Source organism: Panthera onca, chromosome B1 (genome assembly GCF_046562875.1).
Source record: "Panthera onca isolate mPanOnc1 chromosome B1, mPanOnc1 haplotype 2, whole genome shotgun sequence".
Classification (NCBI taxonomy): Eukaryota; Metazoa; Chordata; class Mammalia; order Carnivora; family Felidae; genus Panthera; species Panthera onca.
In genome coordinates, this window is record NC_138342.1 from 30025795 (window position 1) to 30053526 (window position 27732).

At 34.6% G+C, this 27732-nt stretch overlaps 1 protein-coding gene across 2 annotated transcripts in view; it reads right to left on the reverse strand.

The window, feature by feature from the left end:
- Positions 1–27732, reverse strand: part of ARAP2 (ArfGAP with RhoGAP domain, ankyrin repeat and PH domain 2) — a 188477-nt gene that overhangs the window by 52524 nt on the left and 108221 nt on the right. For both annotated transcript variants that reach the window (XM_078446218.2, XM_078446219.2), the window contains exons 20-24: positions 15334–15497; positions 10983–11195; positions 7617–7722; positions 1870–2017; positions 305–373 (exon numbers count right to left, since the gene is read on the reverse strand). In XM_078446218.2, the coding sequence (XP_078302344.1) occupies positions 305–373; positions 1870–2017; positions 7617–7722; positions 10983–11195; positions 15334–15497 (700 nt within the window). The remainder of the gene's footprint in view (positions 1–304; positions 374–1869; positions 2018–7616; positions 7723–10982; positions 11196–15333; positions 15498–27732) is intronic.

Consider the following 27732-nt stretch of genomic DNA (forward strand, 5'->3'; position numbering starts at 1 on the left):
TAGTGCATTTGTAACTAGAAATTGATTTTATAAAGGGCATTTGATAAGATTAATAATGATTTTTCCTTCTTTATTTTGAAAAATTTGCATTAACATACTTTGGCATTTCACATATGAACGTCGTGCTGCAGAATTAGGCAACTATTTTATCTAGGTTCTTTTTTCCCCATTACTTTTACTTTGCTTCAAATAGGAACTTGAAAATAAATACAACAAACAGCTTTACTTACAACAGAAGTTTTTAGTTTTTGTTATTTTTGAAATTATTTTTTTATTCTTTGGAGATCTAACTATTACTACTCACTTGAGTGTCTTTCCACTTGGTAATAAAGCTATTTTCTATGTCCATTTGTTTGACTTGGTCTTCTTTAACCTGTTTAAAATATAATTTGGGACATTCTAATAAAATACAAGGAGTGATGGTACTCATCCTCACATAACTCTGCAGGAATTTAAAGACCAACAATTTAAAAATAAATGAGAATGACCATCTTAATCAGCATGGGCCCACACAGCCAGGGCAGAAATAAAGCCAACATGATAGAGCCTCATAAAGTTCAGAGAATTTTATGATGACATCACTTCAAGCTGCAGACTCCATCAATGGAAGCTGTACTGCTAATTGACTTAATAAGCAAAGGGGGTAATGAGTGATTTGTTAGAGTTGATGTAGGTTACAAGATAAGACTAATTTCTCAAACTGAAATGCTTGTTAAATGCTTACAAAATTCCTATGATTTAAAGCTGGGGTTAGCAAAACTACAAAAATAATCATTTATTTTTTTGTTAATGTAACAGTACAAACATAGAAAATAAAGAGAGCATGTAAAGCCACACATTATTTTTTTCCTAATTCTTTCATTTCTCAGCATCAGAATTACTGCAAAGAAGCTGCTGTTGATCAAAAACAGTGGACACATATAGAAAGAAAGAGATCAAAGAGCAAAGAGAATCCAACAATCTTGGTGTCCATTCCTATATAAATGAAGATACAAATGGTGTGTTTTTATTTATTAAAGTAGAGCTTCTTTCCCTTGGCTAAGGAATCCTGCAATCACTTACTATAAGAATGTAAGAACTCTACATAGAATAACCTATTACATTAACTCATTTAATTTCAACGGACATACCCATAATCCTGGAAAACAAGAAGTCTTATACAACACCACTTAATAGAGTGCCCCAAAAGGTTAAATGCAACCATGCTAGTGGTAATCAAGAGGTCAGTGTTCATGAAGCAATGGAGTTGGACCTTTGACCCAAATACCCTATATACCCCCCACGTTCAAACCCTGGGCTTATTTCCTCGATTTTTACTTCTTTCAACTAAGAAATTATCCTTATTCCAACAGTTTTCTGATGAAACATGAATATATTAACTTCATAAAATAGCAAACTGAAAGTCAAATAATTAGAACACACTTAGTAAAAACCACAGAACATTATTTCGGGATTTTCTTCATTTCCAATTCAGACACAATTAAAATAAAACACTAAAATGCATTCAATTGCAGACTTTATCAGCCTGGTATTTATTACCAAATGTGTAAAATTCACAATTTCACACCTCTAAGTAGACACACTTAATGCATACACACACTGACAAGGGAAAAAAAAAAAAGCCACAGAAACACTATAAATAGGAATATTCTGTCCAACAGACACCAGATGGCTTCAAAGCAGTCAAATTTAAATGAATGGCTACAGCTAAAAAGGCTACTTGTATCTAAAATATTAAAGATCATGTAACTATTCTTTATTTTTAGATATTCATAAAGACGTGATTATAAAAATCCTAAAATATAAATTTTTATTTGCCAACAGTAACATCGAAACTATTTTAACAAGGGCAGGATATAAAATATTTACCTCAAATATCTCAACATAATTATTAATTAAGTCCTCGATTACATTCACTTCTTCACTAGTTTGTCCTTTAGTTTGAAACAAACAGGATGAAAAGACCAAGGCCAAATTATGGGCATTCATGTGATTGATTTCTGAGCATTTCTGAACCCTGTTAGAGAAAAGCATAGCTCATTACGACACACTTCATAGAACTTTAGTCATAATACCCATTTATCATTATTTAACACATACACACACACATCAAAAGTCTCTGATAGAAGATGTACGGTGGTGATTTAAAGAACAATGCACAGTTTGTTCTTCTGAGTACTTACAGTCAAGAATATAAGAAAACACTACTGTTAAAGAAGATACGACTACAAGTTACAAAGCAGTCCTTGCCTGTGGACTGGATGAGATGCACCGAGACAATGGTACAACCTGAGGCTAAGGCATAAAGATGGGCTTAAACAATGGTGTAAAATGACCAGCGGGGCTGAAGCATAAATTGAACAGGGGAAAGGAGGCAGTAGGTAAGTAGGAAAAATAGCAAGGAAGGTGAATTGAGAGGCATACAGTAGACAGTTCCAAATTCAAGGTTCAAGGCTGAGCTGAATTTTCCAGGAAGTGCAAATCAGGTGAGAAAATACTTGGCAGCATGTGTTTGTACCGTTAGCCAAAATAGGATATTCTCTCTCAAAAAGCAAACAATTAAAAAATATAATTACTGGATATGACTTGGATATAACTATGAAGGTCTTTTTACAGTGAAAAGACATGAAAAGAGGAGTCAACTCTCCCTATGATTAGGCTACAAAATTTGGGCCTTACAAAGAGCATTTAAAGTACAGTTCACCCCTTGAACAACAGAATTTGAACTGTGTGGGTCCACTTACATGTGGATTTTTTTGATAAATACAATACAGTTATATATTTTCTTTTATGATTTTCTTAATATTTTCTTTTCTCTAGCTTAATTGTAAGAATACAGTACATAATACATATACCATACACAATAGGTATTAATTGACTGTATATGTTACTGGTAAGGATTCCAGTCAACAGTAGGCTATCAGTAGTTAAGTATTGGGGGGAGTCAAATTATATGTGGACTTTGATGTGCAGGGGAGCACTGCCCCTAAATCCTGAATTTCAAGGGTCAACTGTATTCACAAATGGTAATGCAAAGTGATTTTAAAAAACCTACAGGCATCACCCCAATAAAAGGAAATATACATCAATAAAAATGCACAGGTAAGAACTATAAGTGATATACATGTGGGTATCTATTAATGCTGTTTGCCACTGACTATATATAATAACACCCTGCTCAACTGCCTAATTACATTTTTAAATTTTAAAATACATACTAAAAAGGAGAGACTAACTGTATCAAAGGAATAAAACAAGACAAAGCTAGGTACACCTGTCTTTAAAAGGAGATTCTAGTAGTTACAAAAGAGAGTAAAGATGACAGGAATATATATATATATTATATATATATTATATATATATAATATATATATATGATGGTGTAAGAACCTCACAAAATGCCACACTGCATGGCAGAGACTGAGCAAGTGCAATCATTGTATGTGATTTATAAGATGCAAAGGGAATCGCAAGTTAATAGAGGAGGGTGTGATAATTGTGGACATCCCTCTCAAAACTACATCTGTACTCTTATCACACTAAATTATAAACATCAGGAAAATTTATCTGCAGGTCTGCCTGTGTTACCAGAATCAGAGCATCTCCCAGTCAGGAACTGTTGCTTTAATCACACTGGAGTGCATAATAAATATCTGGTGAATGGAATTAAGTAAGTGTTAGTCATGGAAGAAGCGATCCGTTATCTGGGGCAGGGATGGAATTAAATACTAAATCAACCTGACCTAACCAAATGGACCTCTCAAACTTCTGAGGACTCTATTAAACATTCTCACCTTCTTGAGACTTCCTTTTGCAATAGTATCCTCCTTGCTACTCTTCACCTCTCTTCTCTTTCATTTCTGCAGCTGCCTTAATTTATGACATAAAGTCCAAGGAATACAGTATTTTCCTTTCCTTCCTTTATTTCTCTGCCCCACAAGCTATCATTCCCAAGTGTTTCTATTAAACCCACGGAGTCTCTTCTCACTCAGGCCTTCTCATTAGAAGCCCAAGAAAACAGTTTCCTGGTTAGTTTCTCTGTGTCTATTCCAATCTCTTTTCAATCAATCCCATCCATGGGTTATTGTCCTAAAACAGACTTGATCAGTCACTCTTTATTGTGTGAAAATCTGAATGTTTTCACATGACCACTTGAGCCTTTCACAACCTCCTGCCAGCCAACTACACACCAGCTCATCTCCCAGCACATCTGTTTCCTAGAAATAGCCACCACTCATTTCTTGTTACTTATCTTTCCTTCACATACCCCTTTCAATGTGAAGCATTCCCTGGATGTCAACACACAACAAATGATTCAATCTTTCCTCCCATGTTAAAATTCTCTATATTAAAATCTGTTCCAGTGATGCTGTGCTTCCCCTAAAAATTATAAAATTCCCTGCATCACTCCTGTGCATTCACTCTGACATCCAGAGGTCCCTGATGCAAAGGTTGGGAACTGTGGACTTAAGGCTTTTTGTCATTCATGTATTATTATCTTCAAATGTTTCTGTTCACATGGAATCTTAATAGGCGCTGTTTAGTATACAGTAGGAACTAAAATATATGCCAGATGAAGAAACGGAGGGAGAGGGGAAGGATGGGAAGGAAGTCGTGATCTCAAACTCAAATCTGAATAAAAAATCTTAAGAACAATTATGTGTAACTCAATGTTCAAAATATTAACTTAATAAACTGTAGCAGTCCGGTCATATATTAAATTTTTCTGAAGTTTATTTATTTATTTTGAGAGAGAAAGAGAGAGAGAGTGTGTACGCACATGAACATGAGTGGGACAGGGGCAAAGAGAGAGGGAGGGAGAGAATCCTAAGCAGGCTCCAAGCCGTCAGCACGGAGCCTGATGCAGGGCTAGATCTTACGCACCTTGCGATCATGACCTGAGCCGAAACCAAGAGTTGGACACTTAACCGACTGAGCCACCCAGGCGCCCCTAAAATTTCTGAAGAAGAATCTGTCCCAATGTCTCATAAGAATTTCTCAGACTGCAAATAAGATAGTTTCAGTAGAATATTCAGCTACATAAAAATTCGGTGTACTGCATCTATGCAGGAGGTGACAATGCTATACTCCCTAAGCCATATTTACACTTATTAAAGTTCTTGTAGTAGTTCTAACAGCAAAACCAACCAACCAACACACCTTTCATTTTAACCGAAAGGGTTATTTTCAAACATTCCTCCTCCTTCAGAGATCTTATTTCTCAAGCTACTACTATATTCTTCCTATCCTCCCAAATGAAGGAAACTATATACCCTGATGCAGAAAATATTTTAGACTTCTAAAATTTTCTCATATGTTCAACAGTATGATGCTAAAGTATTAGAATTAGGTTAGACACAAATTGATAAGGGAGAAATAAAAGTTTATGAAGAGTTCATCATGAGAAAATACTGTGCTCACAGACAGATTCCTGCTAGAGAATTCTGGTCTTTGTACTTTCTTCTCTTCTCTAGCTTTCCTCTTAAATGAGTTTTAAACTTTGTGCTTATATACTGGATTCACTTGGGGATGCTGTACATGATTGTTTCTAATTCATTTAAGAAATTTTCCAGTATGCTATTTATCTGAAATGGGTCTTAATTACAGAAAGAAACATTCAAGTGATAGTTTGCTGGGGATTTTATTTTAAAACCATTTTCTTCCCCCCTTCCACTCATCACCCACCTCCTTTCTGGCAACCCCTAGTTCTTCTCTGTATTTAAGAAACTGCTTTTTTGTCTCCTTTTTTCCTTCTTTATTCATGTTTTTCTTAAATTTCATATATAAGTGAAATCATATGGTATTTGTCTTTCTCAGTCTGACTTATTACACTTGGTATAATATCCTCTAGGTCTATCCATGTTGTTAAAAATGACAAAAACCTCATTCTTTTTTATGGCTGAGTAATAGTCCTGTGTGTGTGTGTGTGTGTGTGTGTGTGTGTGTGTGTACACACTACTACTTCTTTATCCATCCATCTGTTGATGGACACTTAATGTTGCTTCTATAACTAGGCTATTGTAAATAATGCTGCAATAAACACAGGGGTGCATATATCTTTTAGAATTATTGCTTTTATTTTCCTTGGGTAAATACCTAGTAGTGGAATTACTAAATTATATGGTAGTTCTATTTTTAATGTTCTGAGGAACATCCATACTCCTTCCACAGTGGCTACACTAGTTTATATTCCCATGAATAGAGCAGGAGGGTTCCCTTTTCTCCACATCCTTGCCAACACTTGTTATTTTCTGTCTTTTGGACACTAGCCATTCTGGCTGGCAGAAGGTGATATCTCATTATAGTTTTGACTTATATTTTCCTGATGATGAGTGATATTGAGCATCTTTTTATGTGTCTGTTGGCCATATGTGTGTCTTTGGAGAAATGTCTATTCAGGTTCTCTGCCCATTTTTAATCAGATTATTTGTTTCTCTATTGTTGACGTCTATAAGTTCTTTATATACTTTGAATATAAACCCCTTATCAGATATATGATTTGCAAATATCTTCCACCATTCAGCAAACTGCCTTGTTTTATTGATGGTTTCCTCTGCTCTGCAAAATCATTTTATTTTGGTGCAGCCCTAATAGTTTATTTTTGCTTTTGTTTCCTCTGCCTGAGGAGACAGATCCAGAAAGAGGTTTCTAAATCCAATGTCAAAGAAATTACTGTCTATGTCTTCTTCTGGGATTTTTACTGTTTCAGGTCTCACGTTTAGGTATTTAATCCATTCTTCAGTTTTTTGGTTTTCTTTGTTTTTGTTTTTGTATCTGGTGCTGGAAAGTGGTCTAGTTCCACTCTTTCGCATGTGGCTCTCAAGTTTTTCCAGTCCCACTTAAAGAGACGGCTTTCTTTTCCTCATTGTATTCTTTCCTCCTTTATTGCAGATTAAGTAACCATGTAAGTGTGAGTTTATTTCTGAACTCTATATTCTCTCCCATTGATTGATCTCTGTGTCTATTTTTGTGCCAGGACCACAAGGTTTCTATCACTACAGATTTGTGGTATATCTTAAGATCTGGGATTGGGGTACCTCCAGCTTTGTTGCTCTTTCTCAAGACTGCTTTGGCTATTTGGGATCTTTTGTAGGTCCATACACATTTTAGGATTATTTGTTCTAATTCTTTAAAAACTTATGTTGGTATTTTGATATGGATTGTATTAAAATTGTAGACTGCTAACAATTTAATTCTTCCAATCTTTGTGCATGGTATACCTTTCCATTTATTTGTGTCATCTTTAGTTTCTTTCATCAGCGTTTTATAGTTTTTTGAGTACAAGTCTTCCACTTCACTGGTTAAGTTTATTCCTAAGTATTTTGTTATTTTTAATGCAATTGTAAAGGAGACTGTTTTCTTAATTTATTTCTGCTACTTCATTATTAATCTATAAAAATGCAACAGATTTCTGTATGTTAATTTTGGATCCTGCTATCTTACTGAATTCATGTCATTGGTTCTAGCAGTTTTTCAGTGGATTGAAGCCATTTTTAAGGTATGATGGATAATTCAGTCACATATAGAAAGTTAGCCATAGTACTTTAAATTTAAGAAATAATGACTTATAGAGTGCCAAGTCTAAAATGTCTGGAAAAGCTCATGAAACCACCCACCTGTAAAGATGTTCAATTACAGCTGCCAACGTTGCTCGGTTGACCCCTGGAAGAGAACGTATAAATGCCCCATACTTTTTAATTCTTTCCTTGTCATCTTGAGTATCTAGAGGTTAAAAACAAACAATTTTAGGCCAAAACTAATAGTCTGTAACACAAATTTGCCTTTTAACAGTATTTTAAACCAATATTCATTACTGTAGCTCACTAAGTGATCTAATCAAGTTTTAATAGAATAAATATTCAGGCTTCTATAACTCTGGAAAGGCATTTACACAGACATTCCATGGTAGGAAGACAGAGTTCTTATGCTTTCTAATTAAAAATGAAGCACTCTCAAAACCCAAGGTTGCACTTTATCCTCTACTTTATGAACTACTGAACTTCATCTAATAGGAACATATTCAATTGATAACTCAAATTCGAGTACAAATTGAGAGATAAACTGAAAGTCTTTTAACTTTGGCTATGGGAAGATTTCAGTCTGTTATTTGCAAATGACATTTCTGATTCTTTTCCCTTGTGAAATCATAAAAATCTTACCAAAACTAATGAACCATCTTGGAGCTATGAACTGTGTTACCCTGCAGATCCATATATAGGGGCCTTTGACCAGCCCTAGCATCTCCAAGTCATTGGAAAAGGTAAGGGGGCAATGGAGGAAGTCATGTGCAGGCCCTGATAACTATGACACAGACTTAGAGAAGGATGGTCCCTCTGTCACTGTCATTGACAGAACTTGGTTAGTTATACACAGGAGGATGAGAAGCAATTATGTTCCACTCTCCTAACCCCAGAAGTCAAATACTTAGAGAAACTAGATCCAGGAACCCCCAAAGTTCTAGAACTCTAGAAGACATGCAGCAGTGGTTTGCTCTAACCTGCTAGCTTACAGGGGAAATAAAAGGCCATTCTTCAAATAAATAACTTGTGGTGACTTTGTAACTCAAGGGGATTGCACGTATATATTCCCTCACAATTCCCAACTACCTGTGGAAACAAGACTTTTTCATTTTCTGTTCAGCCCAACCTATTGTATTCACAGAAAGCCAGCAGCACATTAATGATTTTTCAAGAGTACACGGTCACTTGCAAAGGGCATTAGGATCCCTGGGGAGGTAAGAAACTCTGTGGCACATTTTTGAAGTACACTCCTAATCAAAACTGTAACCATAGCTCCTTTGTACTGCTGTAGCCTACCTATAAGACCTCTAGAGGTAAACATGATCATATTGACTTAACTCTGCTAATAGATGACTAAAAGCGAGAGGGGAAAACACCAAAATTATATTCAAAGACTACACTGGAAGTGAATGAAGAATTATCTATCATCTCTAGTACAATCCAAACACCCTCTTGTCATCCAGTTTCTAACTATAATGGTATTAATTTAATAAGATGTTATTAATATTACTACCTTTATAACAAGAAGTCATGCTAGTACAGCATATCTTCACAAATCTTATAAGGATAAAATAGATGATATTTTCAAAATAAAGCTTAAGCAATTTGAAAGTAAAACTTAAGATAGATTTCAGGTCATATAGAAAATACAATGAACTAGTCAGCTAGCCGCAGACTTCAGACAACTTAATGTGTTCTTAGAAGAACAGATCATCGATCATATAAATAGGTGGTATGACACTGTAAGGCATTCTTTGCCTCAGTGCACAGGACCCAAGAGAGCTCTTCTATGAGGTCATCCAAAGAGTTCCGGTTTATCCTTCTCAGATCCAACATAGAGCACCTCTGACAAGTTAGGGTGAGCTATGTTAGATCTGAAAGCAAATGACTTTAAGGCTATTTGACCTAGCATCTAAAACCTTCTCCAAGTAAATTCTCAAAGAATTCTCATCCAAGTAAAAGGTGAACACATTGCTCTTTGACACTTGCTACTATTTACCAACTACCTACTCCTGGTAGACTGACAATAGTAAAGACATCTTTGTCTTAGAACTTGACAACTGAGCAAAAGTATACTTGCCTCAAATTTTTGATAACCGATTTTACAATAAAGACAAATTGTTAGTCCTTATAAACTAGAGATGCTATAAATAACTTCATAGTTATAAAATTATAATAAATCATGAAATAAAAATGAGAGTGGCAAAGTAATTGGGCTTAAAGTGATACATTATCTAATTCCATATTTTATATCTCAGATAATTAGGCAATCAATTCTCTTTGTGATTAGAGTTGAACCTATTGATTTGAGAAATACCAGGAGGCAAATAAAAGTCTTCTGAATTGGTAGTTAAATTAGGAAAAGCTTTATTTTAGCAACAGTACAACTCCCTTCTTGCTGACACTAATAAGGGTCATTCTTGGGAGAATTTTTCAAACTGTGGATGTTTTATGACATCACTTCAACATTAATCCCTTAATATATCATATTTATGTGTGAGATTAAACAAATACTTTCACTGAAAAAGTCTATTTCTCAACAGAGGCATATCATATAGTCAAATTCAAAGGTCACTTTCCCAAAAAATCTTGAAACGCATTAAATGTACAGTAGAAATATATTAGTAAATTATGGTCAAAAATTCAATGATAATTTTTAATTTTTTTAATTGAAAAAAATGATCAAAAATAATTTTAAAAGTATTGTAGATATACATGAAATGTTTGTGGTTTAATATAAAGGATTATATATAAATTATAGGTATGGGGGACAAAGACTACAAAATAAGATGTAAAAATGAAAATAGTTCTATTAGAAAGATGGGATGAAAGGTAATGTTTACATTTAAAAGCCTTCATTGTTGTAATGTTTTTGTAAAAGGAGTTATTTTGAATTAATAGATGTAAATGTAGGTTTTACTGAATCAATTTGACCCAACAAGTGATTTAATAAACTACTTTTCTAGAGTCATTTCTTAAATAGGTTCTTACAGTATAGCAAAGGCTTTTCTTCTTTTTTTCTAGTTTATTGAGGGGGAAATGAAGAAAGAGTTTAAAAACTATTGTTATGTACCCTACAGAGATAGAATGAATAATAAAGGGAAGCCAAAGAGCCATATAGGGAAATCATATAAAACCAATCTTATATTAAACCGTTCATTTTAATCTTAATGAGAAATTAATAGCATACACGGACTTAACCCTAACACTTTCAAAGTTAAAGCAAAGCAAACACTAAGAAATCTGCAAACTAAGAATTACTTTAACATACTACTTAGCAATTATTACTATAAATTTCTTTTGAGGTAGATATAAACAACTATGGATATCTACACAATATCTGTTCTAAGCCCTTAGGTACACTGTTCCTTTCAATTAAATTTGCAGATTAGCAAAGATTTCAAAAATATAATTATCAGTTTAGAAGGCAAGCATTTATTATGTCCATATTATATGTATTACCTAAAGCAGAGATCCAATATGGATAGAGCTCCTTAGTAAGAAGTGCATCATCAATGTCGGAGAGAAAATTTTTCAACACGCCTGTCACATCTTCAAGCTGATGTTTTCCAGCCCTCAATTTAAAGCTCCTTGCATCCTTTTTGAAACTCTCCAGGAGTTCGCTTATATGCAAAGGATCACCATTCTTTTGATAGATATATTTGCATCCTAAACCTTTGGTTTAAAAAAAAAAAAGTTACATATATGAAGTCTAAAATCAAAATCTACTTTTATGGCTTAGAAATATAGACTTTTGTGTTGGGACATTGAGCCAGACAAAGTCATTATCCAAGAGTTGATATAAACATGCATGAGGGGAAAAAGGTCCCCCACCCCCTAATTTAAGTACTTAAAATGATGAACAAACTTCTCAGCTTTTAGCAAGCTTTTAACAAGCCTCTGTCCAGCCCTTCCCCCTTCATGGTATCTTCAAATGTTCTTTTACCACAGGTGTCCAATCTTTACTTTATCTCCCAGAATTCAAGCCTGTCCCCAGTTTCACTGATAAAAGTGAGGCGCTCTAGTATAAATTTTCTTAGCCCTTTGCACTCATATTTGTATATTAATTTCTGTCTGTTCCCACTTTCACCTTCTTCTGGATGAGGAATTGAATCATCTCCTTTTCAAAGTTACTGATTCACCAGGTGTCCCATATAAAATAAGAGGATGAGGAGCGGAGAGGAGTGAGGATAATGATGATGATACAAACAAAATTTTAAAGTGCTCCCTTGCCCCTCCCAGGTCTCTGGATCTCTCTTCCTTCCAAACCCCAGCTGACTTTCCTGTATTTATTCTTCCTATCATCTCATGCCCCTGTTCATCCTTCAACCATAATCTTGCTTCTGTGCATCTGTTGGGACCACCTTCATCAAGAATATCAACGACATCCTATTTTTTAGGTGCTTTTCTGTTTTTATCTAATGAGAATCCCCTGCAGTGTATGACACTCCATATGAATCCCTGCTAAAATTCTTTTAATGTCATGAAGGAGAGCGTTCATGACATTATAATCTCCTAACTTTCCCCCCATTCCTCTATGACTACTGGTCCAGTCCTCTATTTATTCTACCATCTAGTATTTACTAAGGATTCCATAAATCCAGCCTCAATTCTCTTCTCTTTTCTACTCCCCTACAAAAATCTGTGGATGAACCCACCCAACTTCATCAGTTTAACTACCACATATACATTTTCACCCAGGTTTTCATTTCTAGGATTTCAAACACACACACATACACTTTATATACAGATACTTTATAAATATACCTGCAACACACACCATTTTCATGAATAAATCAAAATAATCTGAGGAATTAAGTCTCCTGCCCCATTCACTACTTCACCTGTTAATCTCACTATGGTCTTTATCTTGTCTCTGGTATCTCAATACATGGCACTTCCTTCTCCTCAGTCCTTTATAAGTCAGAATTTTTCTTTTTCGCTTACAATATTAAAAAGCCACATATATTTTTCATCATAGCCTTGCTCTCAAACTGTCCCCTTCTTTCTATCCCATGTCCTGTTATTTTTTTGCACTCAGTTCCTCACTACATTGTCACAACTTCCTGCCCCTATTCTTGTGTAGCCCTCCAGTCCATCTCAACACTGATAATAGCTTGATCTGAGATACAGGTCTGTTGGTGTCACCAACATGCTTAAAAATCTGGATACTGCCCTCTCACTGCCTAGAGGACAAGTTTGAGGATTTATTATAATATTTAAGACTCTACATGAATAGGCTTAACCCTCCTGCCTCTCATCTACTGTTCTTCTCATGCTAAGCTCTGGCGCTTCCCTCAATAGAAAACTTCTCTCATGACTCCATACATGAGCATACACTGATCCTCCTCATAGAATCCCGATTCCCTTCTTGTCCTAACTAGCTCCTATTTTCTGTTAAGACTTATGGTAAGCACATCTCACCCATGAAGCTCTCCTTATACCAACTCCTGAAGCTCTCTACCACAGAATTTTGTATACTTGAGATACAACTGCCTAGTTGTTTAAACGTCTTTGATTCACAAATCTGTAAAAAGCTAGAGGGTAAGGTTCATGTCTTACTCTCTGTGTACAGTAACTCTACCATGACTAGAACTTAGGAAGCATTCAATAAATGATCATTTAATGTAAGAATAAGCAACATCTACAAAAACAAAAACCTGTGACTAAGTTTTTGACCTTAAGTTATATCCCTTGTTGAATGAATTTCTAAAAGCTAGTACTCAAATATATTAACTGCACACATAATTTTGTTTACATAAATTAAAATAATTCCCAAGAACTACTAAAACTCATTAAAAAAATTAAACTCTAAAAATTTGACTGTGAACCGGTTCTGTTCAAAATCTTGACACCATGAACACAAAAAAACTGGCCTTCAGATTTTAATACAAAGGTCAGGAAGTTCAAAATAATCGTGACTTGTAAAGTCTTTGAGTCAACCATCTTCATTCTATTAATCACTGGGCATTTTCCAAGTGTGTGTCATATCTTCCCTACTATACATGCTGGTAACATCAGGGTTTCCCCCATATTCTGCTCATTAAAAACAAAACAAAACACAGTCTTTCATCAGCTTTATTACTTTTATATGCAAGTTAATGTACCTTGTGCCAGAGTTACAAAGTAGTTTTAATGTATAAAATTTAGTTGAAAACAATCTAATGCTTAATGGTTTTAAATTCAAAGAAACACCACAAAGAAACTTCTGATTTCCCAAGAGAAACCTTAAATTGGATACACTGGAGCTAGAATTATTTTAATCATTTCACAGCTTAAGAAAGACCTTATGCCATTATGAAACTAACATGATGTGAAAATTCCCAATGAGGTTTTGCTCTTGCTAAAACATAGTACGTGTGCAATTCATTTATACCAATGAAATTCAAGTGTGCTAATACTGAATGACTAACGAATGAAGATGATAACCTTCTTCCTCCCCCATTTTCAAATAAACAGATGACTACCACTGATAAGGAAAATACGGACACAGTATCACAGGAAGGGATTTCATAGAGTAACAGCCACATAATGTGACTGCATACATATTTACAGTAGGTATATAATTCAAAGATATGTAATTCAAACACAGTGAATCTGATTAATGATACTTGAATTATATATGAAATAAGCAAAATACTTAAAATGGCACTCTCTCCAGAAGAAGATAGATTAATATACACGTATTATAAATTTAATTTCTAAAAATTATTTTCTTCATAGCCTTTGTTATTTCTAACATTTTACTCATAGCAGTTTGTTGTCAGTTCTCATTACTGAAACCTATGATTCATGGCTTTGTCTTTAACTTTTTACTCCCACTGCTGTACTTCCAGTACCAAGATCAATGGCTGGCACACAACAGACAATAAATAAGTAACAAACTAATAACACAATGTTTTACTGCAGCTCTGTCACTGATTACACCTTCTTTTCAAATTAAAAACACCCAAGGACACTTCTAATATTAAGAGAACAAAAAAAAAAGTTAATTACCTTCCCAAATACAAGATCAATCATTTTACTCTTTTCCAAACTTGTAATCTAAATCAATGGCACTTACCTACAGATTAAAAGGTAGAAAACATTTTTATATTTAAAATATAGTTCACAATCTTCTACCTTTTAGAGTATTGATGAAATATGTAACAAAGAAGGAACCTGAGGAATTCATATTTGAAAATAAACATGAAGAATCAAGGAATACTTTACTATCATAGCATATTATTTTAAAATGAAGTTAGCCCATGTGTATGTCAACCAATTGTTTTTCACTTGCAAACTATTCATAAAACTCTGTTAAGATCAAGTCAAAACTATTAGAATAACCATGATTCTTAATATAAACATGTGACTAATAGCACGTTGAATGAAATAAATACATATACATACTTTGAATGCTTGTCAACAGCAACAAAAAAATCTTTCACATATTTTCCCACAGTTTACCACTTCCAAAAACATGTTTAGGCGACCCACTGCATTCCCTTAGACTTTACAGCAACCCTTGTAACCTCTGAAAAATAAAGTCTTCAGTCTATTTTTAATATACATTTTATAATATAGATTCTTTCAATATGGCATTTAAATTTTTTACGCATGTAAAAGAAGAAAATGGTAAAAGTACATTGTGTAATTTAAATTTTACTGGGAGAAGGAATGGCATTCGGCTGAATGGTGATGTTTTTATTTTTCACTGATGTACTTTCAAATATAAAGAGCTCTAATGCAGTCCAGTGGCGGAACCGCTTAAAAAACTCTAAGAATGATACCATGAGTTCTGGGGGTTGAATAAAAACTTTTCAATACTTACCATACTGTGTAACAAATGCTATACAGCTGTTCACAATAATGGGAACGTCATTTTTGCTGAGCTGCTGATCTTGTAATGCATTACCATCTGTACCTGCTGCTTTTTCAATTGCAGTATGCCAGACTGTGAAATCCAACTTGGTATGCCCATGGATGTATAATGTTCTGTAAAGTTTAAAAGCATTTCAAATTATAATTTTTTTCTAAAATTTTGACTTCTAGACAGAGTATCTTTAAATCCATATAAATGTGATCTTGCCTCATCCATCAGAAGAAACTCTCCATCTACCATTAGCTTCCATTTGATCTCTTTTATCTGTACAGTGACATCTCTCCATGAAGTGCAGGAAAGTTCTCTCAATTCATGGTCTCACCTCCCTTCATTTTCTGACCCGCTTTATTTTGTTTCTGAATAAGTGGATTGAAACTACTCTGGCAAGCATCATGGGTGACTAGATTTTATGGCTACTTTTTTTAAGATTTTAGGACTGTCAATGATTTCACTTCTTAAAAAAGAAAAAAAAAATACATTTTGTTTTTTATAATATAATTCTTTCCAGATTTTCCTATCTTTCTGGTTACTCAATTTCTACACAAGCTCATTTCCTCTTTTGAACCTCAGTGCACTCACAAGAACTCTAAGGACTCTGCAGAGACTCATCATTCAGGCCAATGGTTTCACCCCTCGCTTAGAGACAGTAACTCCCAAATCCCTATCAACAGATTATAACTTTATCTCACAGATCATATCTCCATGTGACTGAAAACAGCATGAAGTAGTCAAGAGAGTAGAAAATGTAATCACTACCCAACCTCAAATTTTCACTCTGCACTTACTTCCTTTGTGACCTTGGGCAAGTTATCAACCTTCTTTGGGCCTCAGTTTCATTAGTGACAAAATGAGGATAATAATAGTACCTACCTCAAGACTCAGCGAATGTAATATTAATAACTAAGTAAACAATAATACTAATTAATATTAATTTTTGGACACCCTCATCTTACTATGTCACAATTATCTTGAACCTTTTTCTTTCCTCATATCAGACTAGTACTATAATCCTCCACTTATCCCACTAGAAATATGGGATTAATTAATTTTAGATTGGTTCTGCCTCCACCCAAACCACATTACTGCCACATGAATTCTGTTGATTTCCATTCCTGGATATATTTACTCTGCCTTCTCTTCATTCTGACATTGTCTGATTTCAAGTTTTTACAATGCTTCTTAAGGTCACTAAAATGCTTCCTAATAAGTTTCCTTTCCTACTTCTCCGTGTCTCTAATACTCACTCCTCAGGGCTTCCAGGACAATCTAATATGCAAAACTAATCTCCCTCAAGACTGGGAGGTGTAACTGATCCATCTAATACACAGACACAGGAAGTTAGGCAAAATAAGGAGACAAAGGAATATGTTCCTAACAAAAGAACAAAGCAAAATCTCAGAAAAAGAACTAAATGAAAGAGAGATAAGCAGTCCACCAGATAAAGAGTTCAAAGTAGTGGTCACATCGCTAAACCAGCTTTTTGCACGCCATATTAAAAGGGGCTCTTTGAGTGGAAAGCAAAGACCAAAAGTGACAAAGACAGGAAAGGATCTGGGAAAATCTCCAGAAACCACAACAAAACAGGTAATACAATGGAAATAAATACATTTCCATCAATAATCACCTTCAGTGTAAATGGACTAAACCCTCCAATCCAAAGACATAGGGTATCAGAACAGATTAAAAAAAAAAAAAAAAAAAACAACCATCATTATACTGCCTACAAGAGACTCACTTTGGACTTAAAGACACCAGCATATGGAAAGTAAAGGGATGGAGAAACATTTATCACACAAACAGATGTCAAAAGAAAGCTGGAGTAGCAATATTTACTTACACTGGACAAACTAGACTTTAAAACAAAGACTGTAACAAGAGATAAAGAGGGGCACTACATCATAATAAAGGGGACAATCCAACAAGAAGATCTAACAATTGTAAATATTTGTGCCCCCAATGTGGAAGTACCCAAATATATAAAACAATAACTAACATAAAGGAAGTGACAGTAATATAACAATAATAGGGACTTTAATACCTCACTTACAACAACTGACAGATAATCTAAACAGAAAATAAACAAGGAAACAATGGCTTTGAATGACACTGGACCTGGAGGACTCAAAGTGATGCTCATAAAGATGTTCACTAAAAATCAAAGGAAGACTGAATGAACACAGTTAGAACTTCAATGAAGAGATGGAAAATATAAAAAAAAAAAAGATCAGAGCTGAATAATAAGTGAGATAAAAAGTACTAGAAGGAATCAACACACTAAATGATGCAGAAGAATGGATCAATGCAGGAGAGTGGAAGACCAGGGAATGAAAATCATGCAATCAGAACAGCAAAAAGAAAAAGTAATTTGAAAATGAGCAGAGCTTAAGGGACCACTGGGACAACATCAAGTACACGATCACTTGAATCAAAGGGGTCCCAGAGGAAGGGGAAAAAAAAAAAAAAAGAGCCAAAGGGACAGGAAACCTATTTGAAGAAATAATGCCTGAAAACTTTCCCAACCTGGTAAAGGAAAAAGACATCCAAGGCCAGGAACAGAAATTCCAAAATAACATGAACTCAAAGAGACCCATGGCAAGATACATTATAACTAGTGTCAAGAATTAAAGAGAGGATCTTAAAAGCAGCAAGAGAAAAACAACTATTTACATGCCATGGGAATCTCCCTCAAGACTATCAGCTGATTTTATTTATTTTTTTAATTTATGTTTTTATTTGAGAGAGAGCAAGCATGAGCTGGGGAGCAGAGGGGGATGAGGAGAGAAAGAGGGAGGGAGGAGGAGGGGGAGGGGGGGAGGGGGGAGAGGGGGAGAGAGGGGGAGAGAGGGGGAGAGAGGGGGACAGAGGGGGACAGAGGGGGACAGAGGGGGACAGAGGGGGACAGAGGGGGAGAGAGAGAGAATCATAAGCAGGTTCCATGGCTCCATGTTCAGCTCAGAGCCCAATGCGGGGCTGGATCCCACAACCCTGGCATCATGACCTGAGCCAAAATCAAGTCAGACAATCAACTGAGCTACCCAGGCACCCCATCAGCTAATTTTATAACAGAAATTTTACATAAGGAAGTCATGAAGGAATATGATACATTCAAAGTGCTGAAAGGAAAAAAAAAAAAAATACAACCAGAATACTCTACACCCAGCAATATTATCATTCTGAATTAAAGGAGAGATAAGTTTCCCAGATAAGCAAAAGCCTAAAGGAGTTCATCAAAACCAAACCAGCCTTATAAGAAATGCTATAGGGGCTTCTTTAAATAAAAAGAAAAGGCCATAACTAGATACTAAACACTATGAAAGAAAAAAATATCAATGGTAATGGTAAACACAGAATAAAGTAGATCAATGACCCACATAGCTAGAACGTATCTATGTAGGTTGTTGAATGTAGGTTAAAGGACAAAAGTAGTAAAATTATCTAGGACTACACACTTAGTCAAAGGATACACAAAATAATAACGTGCAAAATGTGATGTCAAAAACATAAAATGTATCAGGAGGGGGCAGTTAAAATGCAGTGCTTTTAGAACATCCTTGAACTTAAATGACTATTAACTTAAAACAAACTACTATACACTAAAGATATTCTATATGAACCTCAAGGAAACCACAAACTAAATATCTGTAACAGATGTACAAAAATTAAGGAAAAAGGAATACAAACTGAACAGTAAGGAATGTCATCTCATCATAAGGGAAGAGAGCAAAAGAGAAGGAACACAGAAAAACTACAAAAACCCACAAAACAACAACAAAAAAAACCAGGAAACAATCAACAAAATGGCATTAGGTACATATCTATCAATAATTACTTCAAATGTAAAAGAACTAAATATTCCCATCAAAAGACAAAGAGGGACAGTTAGTGGATTATTAAAAAGACCTATAGATATGTTGCCTATAAGAGACTCACTTCAGATCTAAAGACACACAAAGTGAAGGGATGGAAAAAGACATTCCATTCAAATGGAAATAAAAAGAAAGCTGGAGTAGCAATACTTACATTAGTCAAAACAGACCTTAAAACAAACAAAAAATGTAATAGGGGATAGAGAAAAAACATTACATAATGATAATAGTATCAATTCAACAAAAGGATGTAACACTTTTAAAGATCTGTGCACCTACATATGGACATCTAAGTGTAAAAAGCAAATATTAAGACATAAAGGAGAAACTGACAGTAATAAATTGACAGTAATACATTGACAGTTATAAATAATAGTAAGGGACTTTAACACTCCCACATATATCAATGGATAGATCATCCAGACATAAGATCAATAAGATACATAGGCCTTCCACAACATATTACAGAAGATGTACTTAACAGATATACACATGAGCATTAAGAAGAGTACTTGTGATGAGCACTGGCTATTGTATGGAATTGTTGAATCACTGAATTCTACTTCTGAAATCAATACTGAACTGTATATTAACTAAAATATAAATAATAAAAAAATAAATATATACAGGACATTCCACTCAAAAATAGAATAAATATTCTTTTCAAGTGCACATGGGACATTCTTCGAACAGATCACGTTAGGCTATAAAACAAGTCTCAATAAATTTAAGAAGACAAATCATTTCAGACATATTTTCCAACCACAGTGGTATAAAACTAGAAATCAATTACAACATGAAAAGTGGCTAAACAACACACAGAGGCTAAACAACATGCTACTAAACAACCAGAGTTAATGATGAAATCAAAGAGGAAACTAAAAAAATACATGGAGACAAATAAAAATATAAACAGAACAGTAAAAAATCTGTAACTTGCACCAAAAGCAGTTATAAGAGGGTAGTTTCTAGCAATATAGGCCTACCTCAAGAAATAAGAAAAAATCTCAAGTAAGCAATCTAACTTTACACCTAAAGGAACTAGAAACATGAGAATAAACAAAGCCCAATATTAGTAGAAAGAAGGAAATTATAAAGATCAGAATGGAAATAAATGATATAAAAACTAAAAAGACAAAAAAATCAATAAAACTAAGAGTCAGTTCTTTGAAAAGATAAACATTAATAAACCTTTAGCCAGACTCATCAAGAAAAAAAAAAGCAGGAGGACTCAAATAAATACAATCAGAAATGAAAGAGAAGTTACAACAGATAACATAGAAATACAAAGGCTTATAAGAGACTACTACGCAAAATGATATGCCAACAAATTGGAAAACCTAGAAAAATGGATAAATTCCCAGAAATGTACAATCTCCAAGACTAAAGAAGAAACAGAAAATTTGAACAGACCCATTAGTAGTAACAAAACTTAACCTCAGTAATCAAAAAAACTCCCAACAAACAGAAGTCCAAGACCAAATGGCTTCACAGGTGAATTCTACCAAACATTTAAAAAAAAAGAGTTTGTACATATCCTTTGCAATTCCTTTCCAAAAAAGAAAAAAAAAAATTAAGAGGAATACTTCCAATTCATTCCACAAGGCCAGAATATCGTTATCAACTTTGATGATGAACACTGATGCAAAAATCCTCAACAAAATATTATAAAATTGAATTTAAATATAATTAAAAGGATCATTCACCATGATCAAATAGGATTTATTCCAGGTATGCAAGGACAGTTTGATATCTGCAAATCAATCAATGTGAGACACATTAACAAATGGAAGAATACAAAAAATAACAATCATCTCTATAAATGCAGAAAAAAGCAATTGACAAAATTCAACATACATTAAAGATAAAAACTCTGAACAAAGTCAGTTTAGAGGAAACATACCTCAATATAAAGGCTATATTTAACAAACCCAAGCTAGCATCATACTCAATGGTGAAAAGATAAAAACCTTTTCCTCTAATATAAGGAACAAGAATTCTGTCACCGCTTTTATTCAAAATAGTATTAGAAGCCATTGCCATAGCAATCAGATGAGAAAAAGAAATAAAAGGCATCTAAATCAAAGAAAGAAGTAAAACTGTCACCATTTATAGATGACATGATACTATGGACAGAAAACCCTAAAGACTCCACCAAAAAAAAAAAAAAAAAAATAGAATAAATTAGTAAAATTGAGAGATCTGGAATTTATATACAGAAATCTGTAAATTTCTATACACTAATAATGAACCATGAGAAAAAGAAATGAAGAAAACAATACCATTTACAATTGCATCAAAAATAATAAAATACCTAAGAATAAATTTAAGCAAGTAAGTGAAAGACCTGTATTTTTAAAACTCTAAGTACTGATGAAAGAAACCAAATATGAAATGAATAAATGGAAATAGATACCATGCTCAAAGATTGAAAGAATACTATTAAAATGTTCATACTATACAAAGCAATCTACAGATTTAACGCAATCCTTATCAAAATACCAACAAGCATTTTTCACAGATTTAGAAAAAATAACCCTAAAATTTATATGGGCCCCAAAAGACCTTGAATAGCAAAAGCAATCTTGAGAAGAACAAAACTAGAAGTATCACACTCCTTACATTCTAACTATTCTAAAGCTACAGTAATCAAAACAGTAAGATACAGGCATTAAAAATACACATGGATCAATGAAACAGAATAGAGTCCAGAAATAAACCCATGTTTATATAATTATTTAATCTTCAATAAAGAAGGCAAAAACATGCAACAGAGCTCTTTGATAAATGGTATTGGGAAAACTATATGCAGAAGAATGACACTGGATCACTTTCTTACGCTATAAACAAAACACAAAAAAAAGCTCAAAATAGATTAAAGGATTAAATCTAAGACCAGAAAGCAGAAAACTAATACCAAAAAGAAAAAAAGTAAGCTCTTGGATAATGGTCATAGTAGTATTTCTTTGGATCTGTCTCCTCAGGCAAGATGCAACAAAAGCAAAAATAAACAGGAATACTTCAAACTAAAAAGTTTTTGTACAGCAAAGGAAACCATCAAGAAAATGAAGATAACCTGCAAATTATATAACCAACAGGGGTTAATATCCACACAACTCAAGCGGAGGAAAAAAAAAAAAAATGCAAACAATCCAAGTAAAAACCTGGCAGAGGACCTGAATAGACATTTCTTTAAAAAAAAAAAAAAAAAAAATTAACGTTTATTATTGAGACACAGAGAGAGACAAAGCATGAGCATGGGAGGGGCAGAGAGAGAAGGAGACACAGAATCTGAAGCAGGCTCCAGGCTCTGAGCTGTCAGCACAGAGCCCGACGTGGGGCTCGAACCCACAAAGCACGAGATCACGACCTGAGCCGAAGTCGGACACTCAACCGACTGAGCCACCCAGGCGCCCCATGAGTAGACATTTCTACAAAGAAATTAGTCAGATGGCCAACAGACGCATGAAAAGATGTTCAACATCACTCATCATCAGGGAAATGCAAATCAAAACCACAATGAGATACCACCTCACATGTGTCAGAATGGAAAGTATCAAAGAAAGAGAAGAAATAGCAAGTGCTGATGAGGATACAAAAAAAAAAAAAAGGAACCCTCACGTACATCTGATAGGAATGTAAAACAGTGCAGCCACTATGGAAAACAGTATGAAGATTCCTCAACAAATAAAAAACAGAAATGCCACACAATCCAGCAATTTCACTTCTGGGCATTTATCTGAAAGACAAAAATAAAAAAAAAAAACAAAGAAAGAAAACACTAATTCAAACAGACATATGCATCTCTATGTTCACTGCAGCATTGTTTAGAAGAGCCAGGTTATGGAAGCAACCCAAGTGTCCATCAACAGATGAATGGATAAAGAAGCGGTGTATATATATGCAATGAAACATTACTCAGCCATAAGAAAGAATTTGTGACAACATGAGTGGATCTAGATGGTATTGTGCTAAGTGAAACATGTCAGAGAAAGACAAATATCATACGATTTCACTTATATGGGGGATCTAAGAAACAATACAAAACAGAAACTGACTCCTAGATATAATGATACAATGCATAATCTGGTGGTTGCCAGAGGGGAGAAGGGTGAAGGGATGGGCAAAACAGCGGAAGGGTACAAACTAAGTACAAGTAAGAGGTATGAACTTTCAGTTAAAGTAAATGAGACATGGGGATACCATGTACAGCACAGGGACTATACTGATATGTAATAATCTTAGAAGGTGACAAATGGTAGACTGAAGGTGGTGATCACTTCACAATATATAAAAATTGGAATTACTATGTGTATACCTGAAACTAACATTACCTATCATTTACACCTCAATTTAAAAATCTAAAATAAATTGACAAATGCAAAGCCAATGGCATCATTTCCTCATCATTTCCCTTCTACAGCTCTGGAATTTTCATGACTAAGGGGTCTTCATATCTGGCCTATATTTTCCCCTCCAACTCTTCCATTCTCCTACACTAAAGACACACTTTAAAAATTCATATCTTATTACAATAAATATTTCCTGCTCTTGGCTGGCTACTCCCATCCTCCTTGACTGTACTCCAGGAAACCCTCCCTGACACTCTATGCTTAATGTCCCAATACTTAGTACATGTGTCCCTTCCTAATTATGAATAGCTGATTTGTCCTCTATTATACTATCTGTTCTGTGTGTAAATGTTTTTTGCTGTTAGAATCCAAACTTTGCACAGGCAAGCAAGGAAGAAAGCATTGTGGATTTCTGGTCATTAGCATAGTGCATAGCATTTAGTGGTACATAATAGTTTTAAAATCCTATTGCTAGATATAAAATTTGAATTGAAACACAAGTTAAAAGTAATCACTGATGTATTTAAAAGTATATTTATACCAGAGCAGAACTATTTAATCTTGATTTCAAACTCTGATGGGGCTCCTTTGGACTCAACCTAAAGAGAAAGAAATGAGGTGCATAAACACTAGGTTATTCTTTTCTTTTATTGGGGGTGGGAGGTCATCTTTTACATTCCTGATAATTCACTGGCCCTAATTTAAAAAGCAAATAAAAGTCCTTTCTTTCCTCCAGTTTCTTTTCTATAAATGTTTCTCTAAGAAGATAAAGTTACCAGTACCTTATACACACTTCTCACATCTTCTGAACTTGCTATAACTACTATTTCTTCCCTGACATCTGTGTCTATTGTTTCTATGTTCCACAGCACCACAGCAGCCACGACCTCCTATTTCTATAATTTTCTTTTTGAAGAAACCAGACACTTGCTGTTATATTGCTGACATGCTTTATTTAATTAGCCTTTTCGTTTACCTTACATCATCTTTAGCTCAATAGCATTCTATTCCTGGGTGTATTTGTCTAACTGAAACTATATAAATTGGGTAAATTCCCTGAGAAATATCAAGCCAATACATTATGTAGACAATTGAAATTATGATTTGCTAAATTCAAGAGTTTAGGTCAGGGCACCTGGGTAGCTCAGTCGGTTGAGCGTCCAACTTCGGCTCAGGTCATGATCTCGAGGTCCGTGAGTTTGAGCCCTGTGTCGGGCCCTGTGCTGACAGCTCAGAGTCTGGAGCCTGTTTTGCATTCTGTGTCTCCCTCTCTCTCTGCCCCTCCCCCGCTCATGCTCTGTCTCTCTCACTTTCAAAAATGAATAAATGTTAAAAAAAAAATTTAAAAAGAGTTTAGGTAAAGAGAGAACTTTAAACTTTCATTGATTCATATTTAACTTTTTTTTTTACTGATAATCAAACTCAAAATATTTACAAAATATTTGGTACTGTTTGCTTATAAACAAACAAGTGCTGTGGGTGAGTTATTTCAGCAATCAAGGAAAGAAATCCAAAATGCAACAACCCTCCTTCTATACCAGTGTAATTCTGCCATCAACTGTGCACATTTCAAACTTTAAATTTTCTTTCTAGTCAGAAGAAATCCCATGATGACAAGTTTAGCTGTCTCCTTGTGAACTAGTGAGGGGTAGAACAAGTAATGACAAGTTAGCTCCCAAGTCAACCTGTCAAAGACTGAATCCTAAAATACAGCATCTCGTGAAGTAGATGTGTGACATTTAATAGCATCAGTTCAACAACTTTCCTCTGTGATGCTTAGCTAAACTCTGTGTACATGGAATGAAGCATCAAAAGACATTTTCAACACAAATCCTAGCCGACTCTGTAATCCCAACTAATATCAAACAATGTTTTTACATTTCTAGGATCCCAGAGGAATATTTCATTTACATCTTGAAAATCTGAAAAGTTACTTTGAAGAACTCTATAATAGAGTTCTAATTGTCCATTCCTCAAACATAAATTTTAAAGGGCATTTCAAGGTCATATAAAGAAACATTCCTACATCCTATAATGAATCAAGACAGTTCAGTAAGACCTATAAACCAAGCCCCAGGACTTACAAAAACAATTTTCTCAAAACTGCAATACAAAAGCCACAAAGTGTAGACTATCACATATGAGCCTGGTCTACTGCTAAAAACCAGACTGTCTTCACAAATAAAATCAATAAACTTAACTGTATAAAAAATAAATTCATTTACATAAATAATTTGAAACACAACTAAAAGGCAAACGTGCCACACAGATATGACTGAACAATAGGGTATCTTACACATATACACTCTAATAAAAATAGTTAAGTCTTGTAGAATACATCAGCATTTTGTTTGGTCAAAACTAGTTTATTTTAGGGCGCCCGCGTGGCTAAGCATCCAACTCTCCATTTCAGCTCAGGTCGTGATCTCACAATCCTGGGATCCAGCCCCATGTTGGGCTCCATGCTGGGCATTGAACCTGCTTAGTATTCTCTCTCTCCCTCTCCCCCTTCCCTTACTCACATTCTCTCTCTTTAAAAACAAAACAAACAACAACAAAAAACTATATAGTTGTCATTTCTGAAAGATATTTTTTTGCTAAATTTAGTATTTAGGTTAACAGCTGCTGGTTTGCTAATTTTGTCAGGTTTTTTTAACTGCTGTTTTGTTTTTCCCCAAACACTTGAAAATATTTCGATATATTGTCTTCTGGCTTGCACTGTTTCTGATGAGACACCCTCATTTTTGTCACCTATACTTTCTTTTGAAGCCTCTCGACCTCTCAGCACTTGATTTTTTTTTCCTGACAATGGTTTTCAGAAATTTAATTATGTTGTATCTCTTGATGTGGTTGGATCGTCTCTATCATGCTTGAGGTATGCTGGTCGTAGGACATACATGGCTCATAGTTTTTATCAAATTCATATATTTGCCCATAATTCTACAAAGATTTTTTAACTTCTTTCCCTTCTCTAGTTTTGGGATTCTAAGTACATTTACATGAGACTGCTTGATATTGCCCCACTGGTCATGGAGATTCTGTTGATTTTATTTAGTCTTTTTCCTCTCTGTGCTTAAGTTTTGATAGTTTCTACTGTCATGCTTTCAAGGTCATCAATCTTTTTTTTACGTAGAACCTACTCGTGCATTAAGCTGATCCAGTGAAATTTTCTTTTCAGATAGCGTATCCTTCAGCTTTAGAAGGATAATCTATTTGCTTCTTTTTTAATTACCCATTTTTCTTCATTATGTTTGTTTTCCTTTGCATCTCTGAATATATTTATAATATTCAATAATCACTATCTACAGTCTTTGCTAATTCCATTATCTTTCTCACTTCTGGGTCTGTTCCTATCAATTGATTTGCAGCTTTTTGGCAACACAAGCAATTTTAATCATACACTAGACATTATGAGTGCTGAGTATCAGGACTGTAGTCTTCTTTTACAGAATGTTGATGTTTATTTTGGTATCATTTGCCTGTTTGACACCTGGCGACTAAATTACTTGTGGAGAACCTGATGCTTTGCAGATCTATTTTTAATCTTAGTAATAAGGTAAAAAATAAATCTAACTTTAACCTATTAACCTTAATTCTGTGGTGTTACCTTTTTGAGGTCTTTGCCAATGCCATTTGTGTTTAATGAGGTCTAACCTAGCTGGACAGAATGTGAACATACTCCACTGTCAGGTCTAAGTTCTGGGAGTTGTTCAATTCATAGTACCATGGGAGCGGTTTCTGCCTAGCCTCTGGGAACCTCACCCTACAAATACCCAGATTAGTACTGAGCCAAAGGTGGAAGGAAACTTCTATGAGGATTTCCAAAACTTTTTTTTTTTTTTTTTCATATGTTCCTCTGTTCTGATACTATCTCTGGAAAATTTTAGCTACTACAGATTTCCTAAACTCCCCTCCCTCTCTACCCTTCTAATGTAGCAAAAACACCACATTCTGTTTTGGTCTGCCCACTCCTGGGCAGAGTGAGTAGACTGAAAAGTGCCTACAGGTTAAAAAAAAAAAAAAGACAAGTTGACCTTAAATCTTACTTTGTTTGTTTCCCTTCTCTCCGTAATCACAATCGCGGAATGCTTATTGTCCCAACATTTGAAAATAGTTTCATATATGTCACC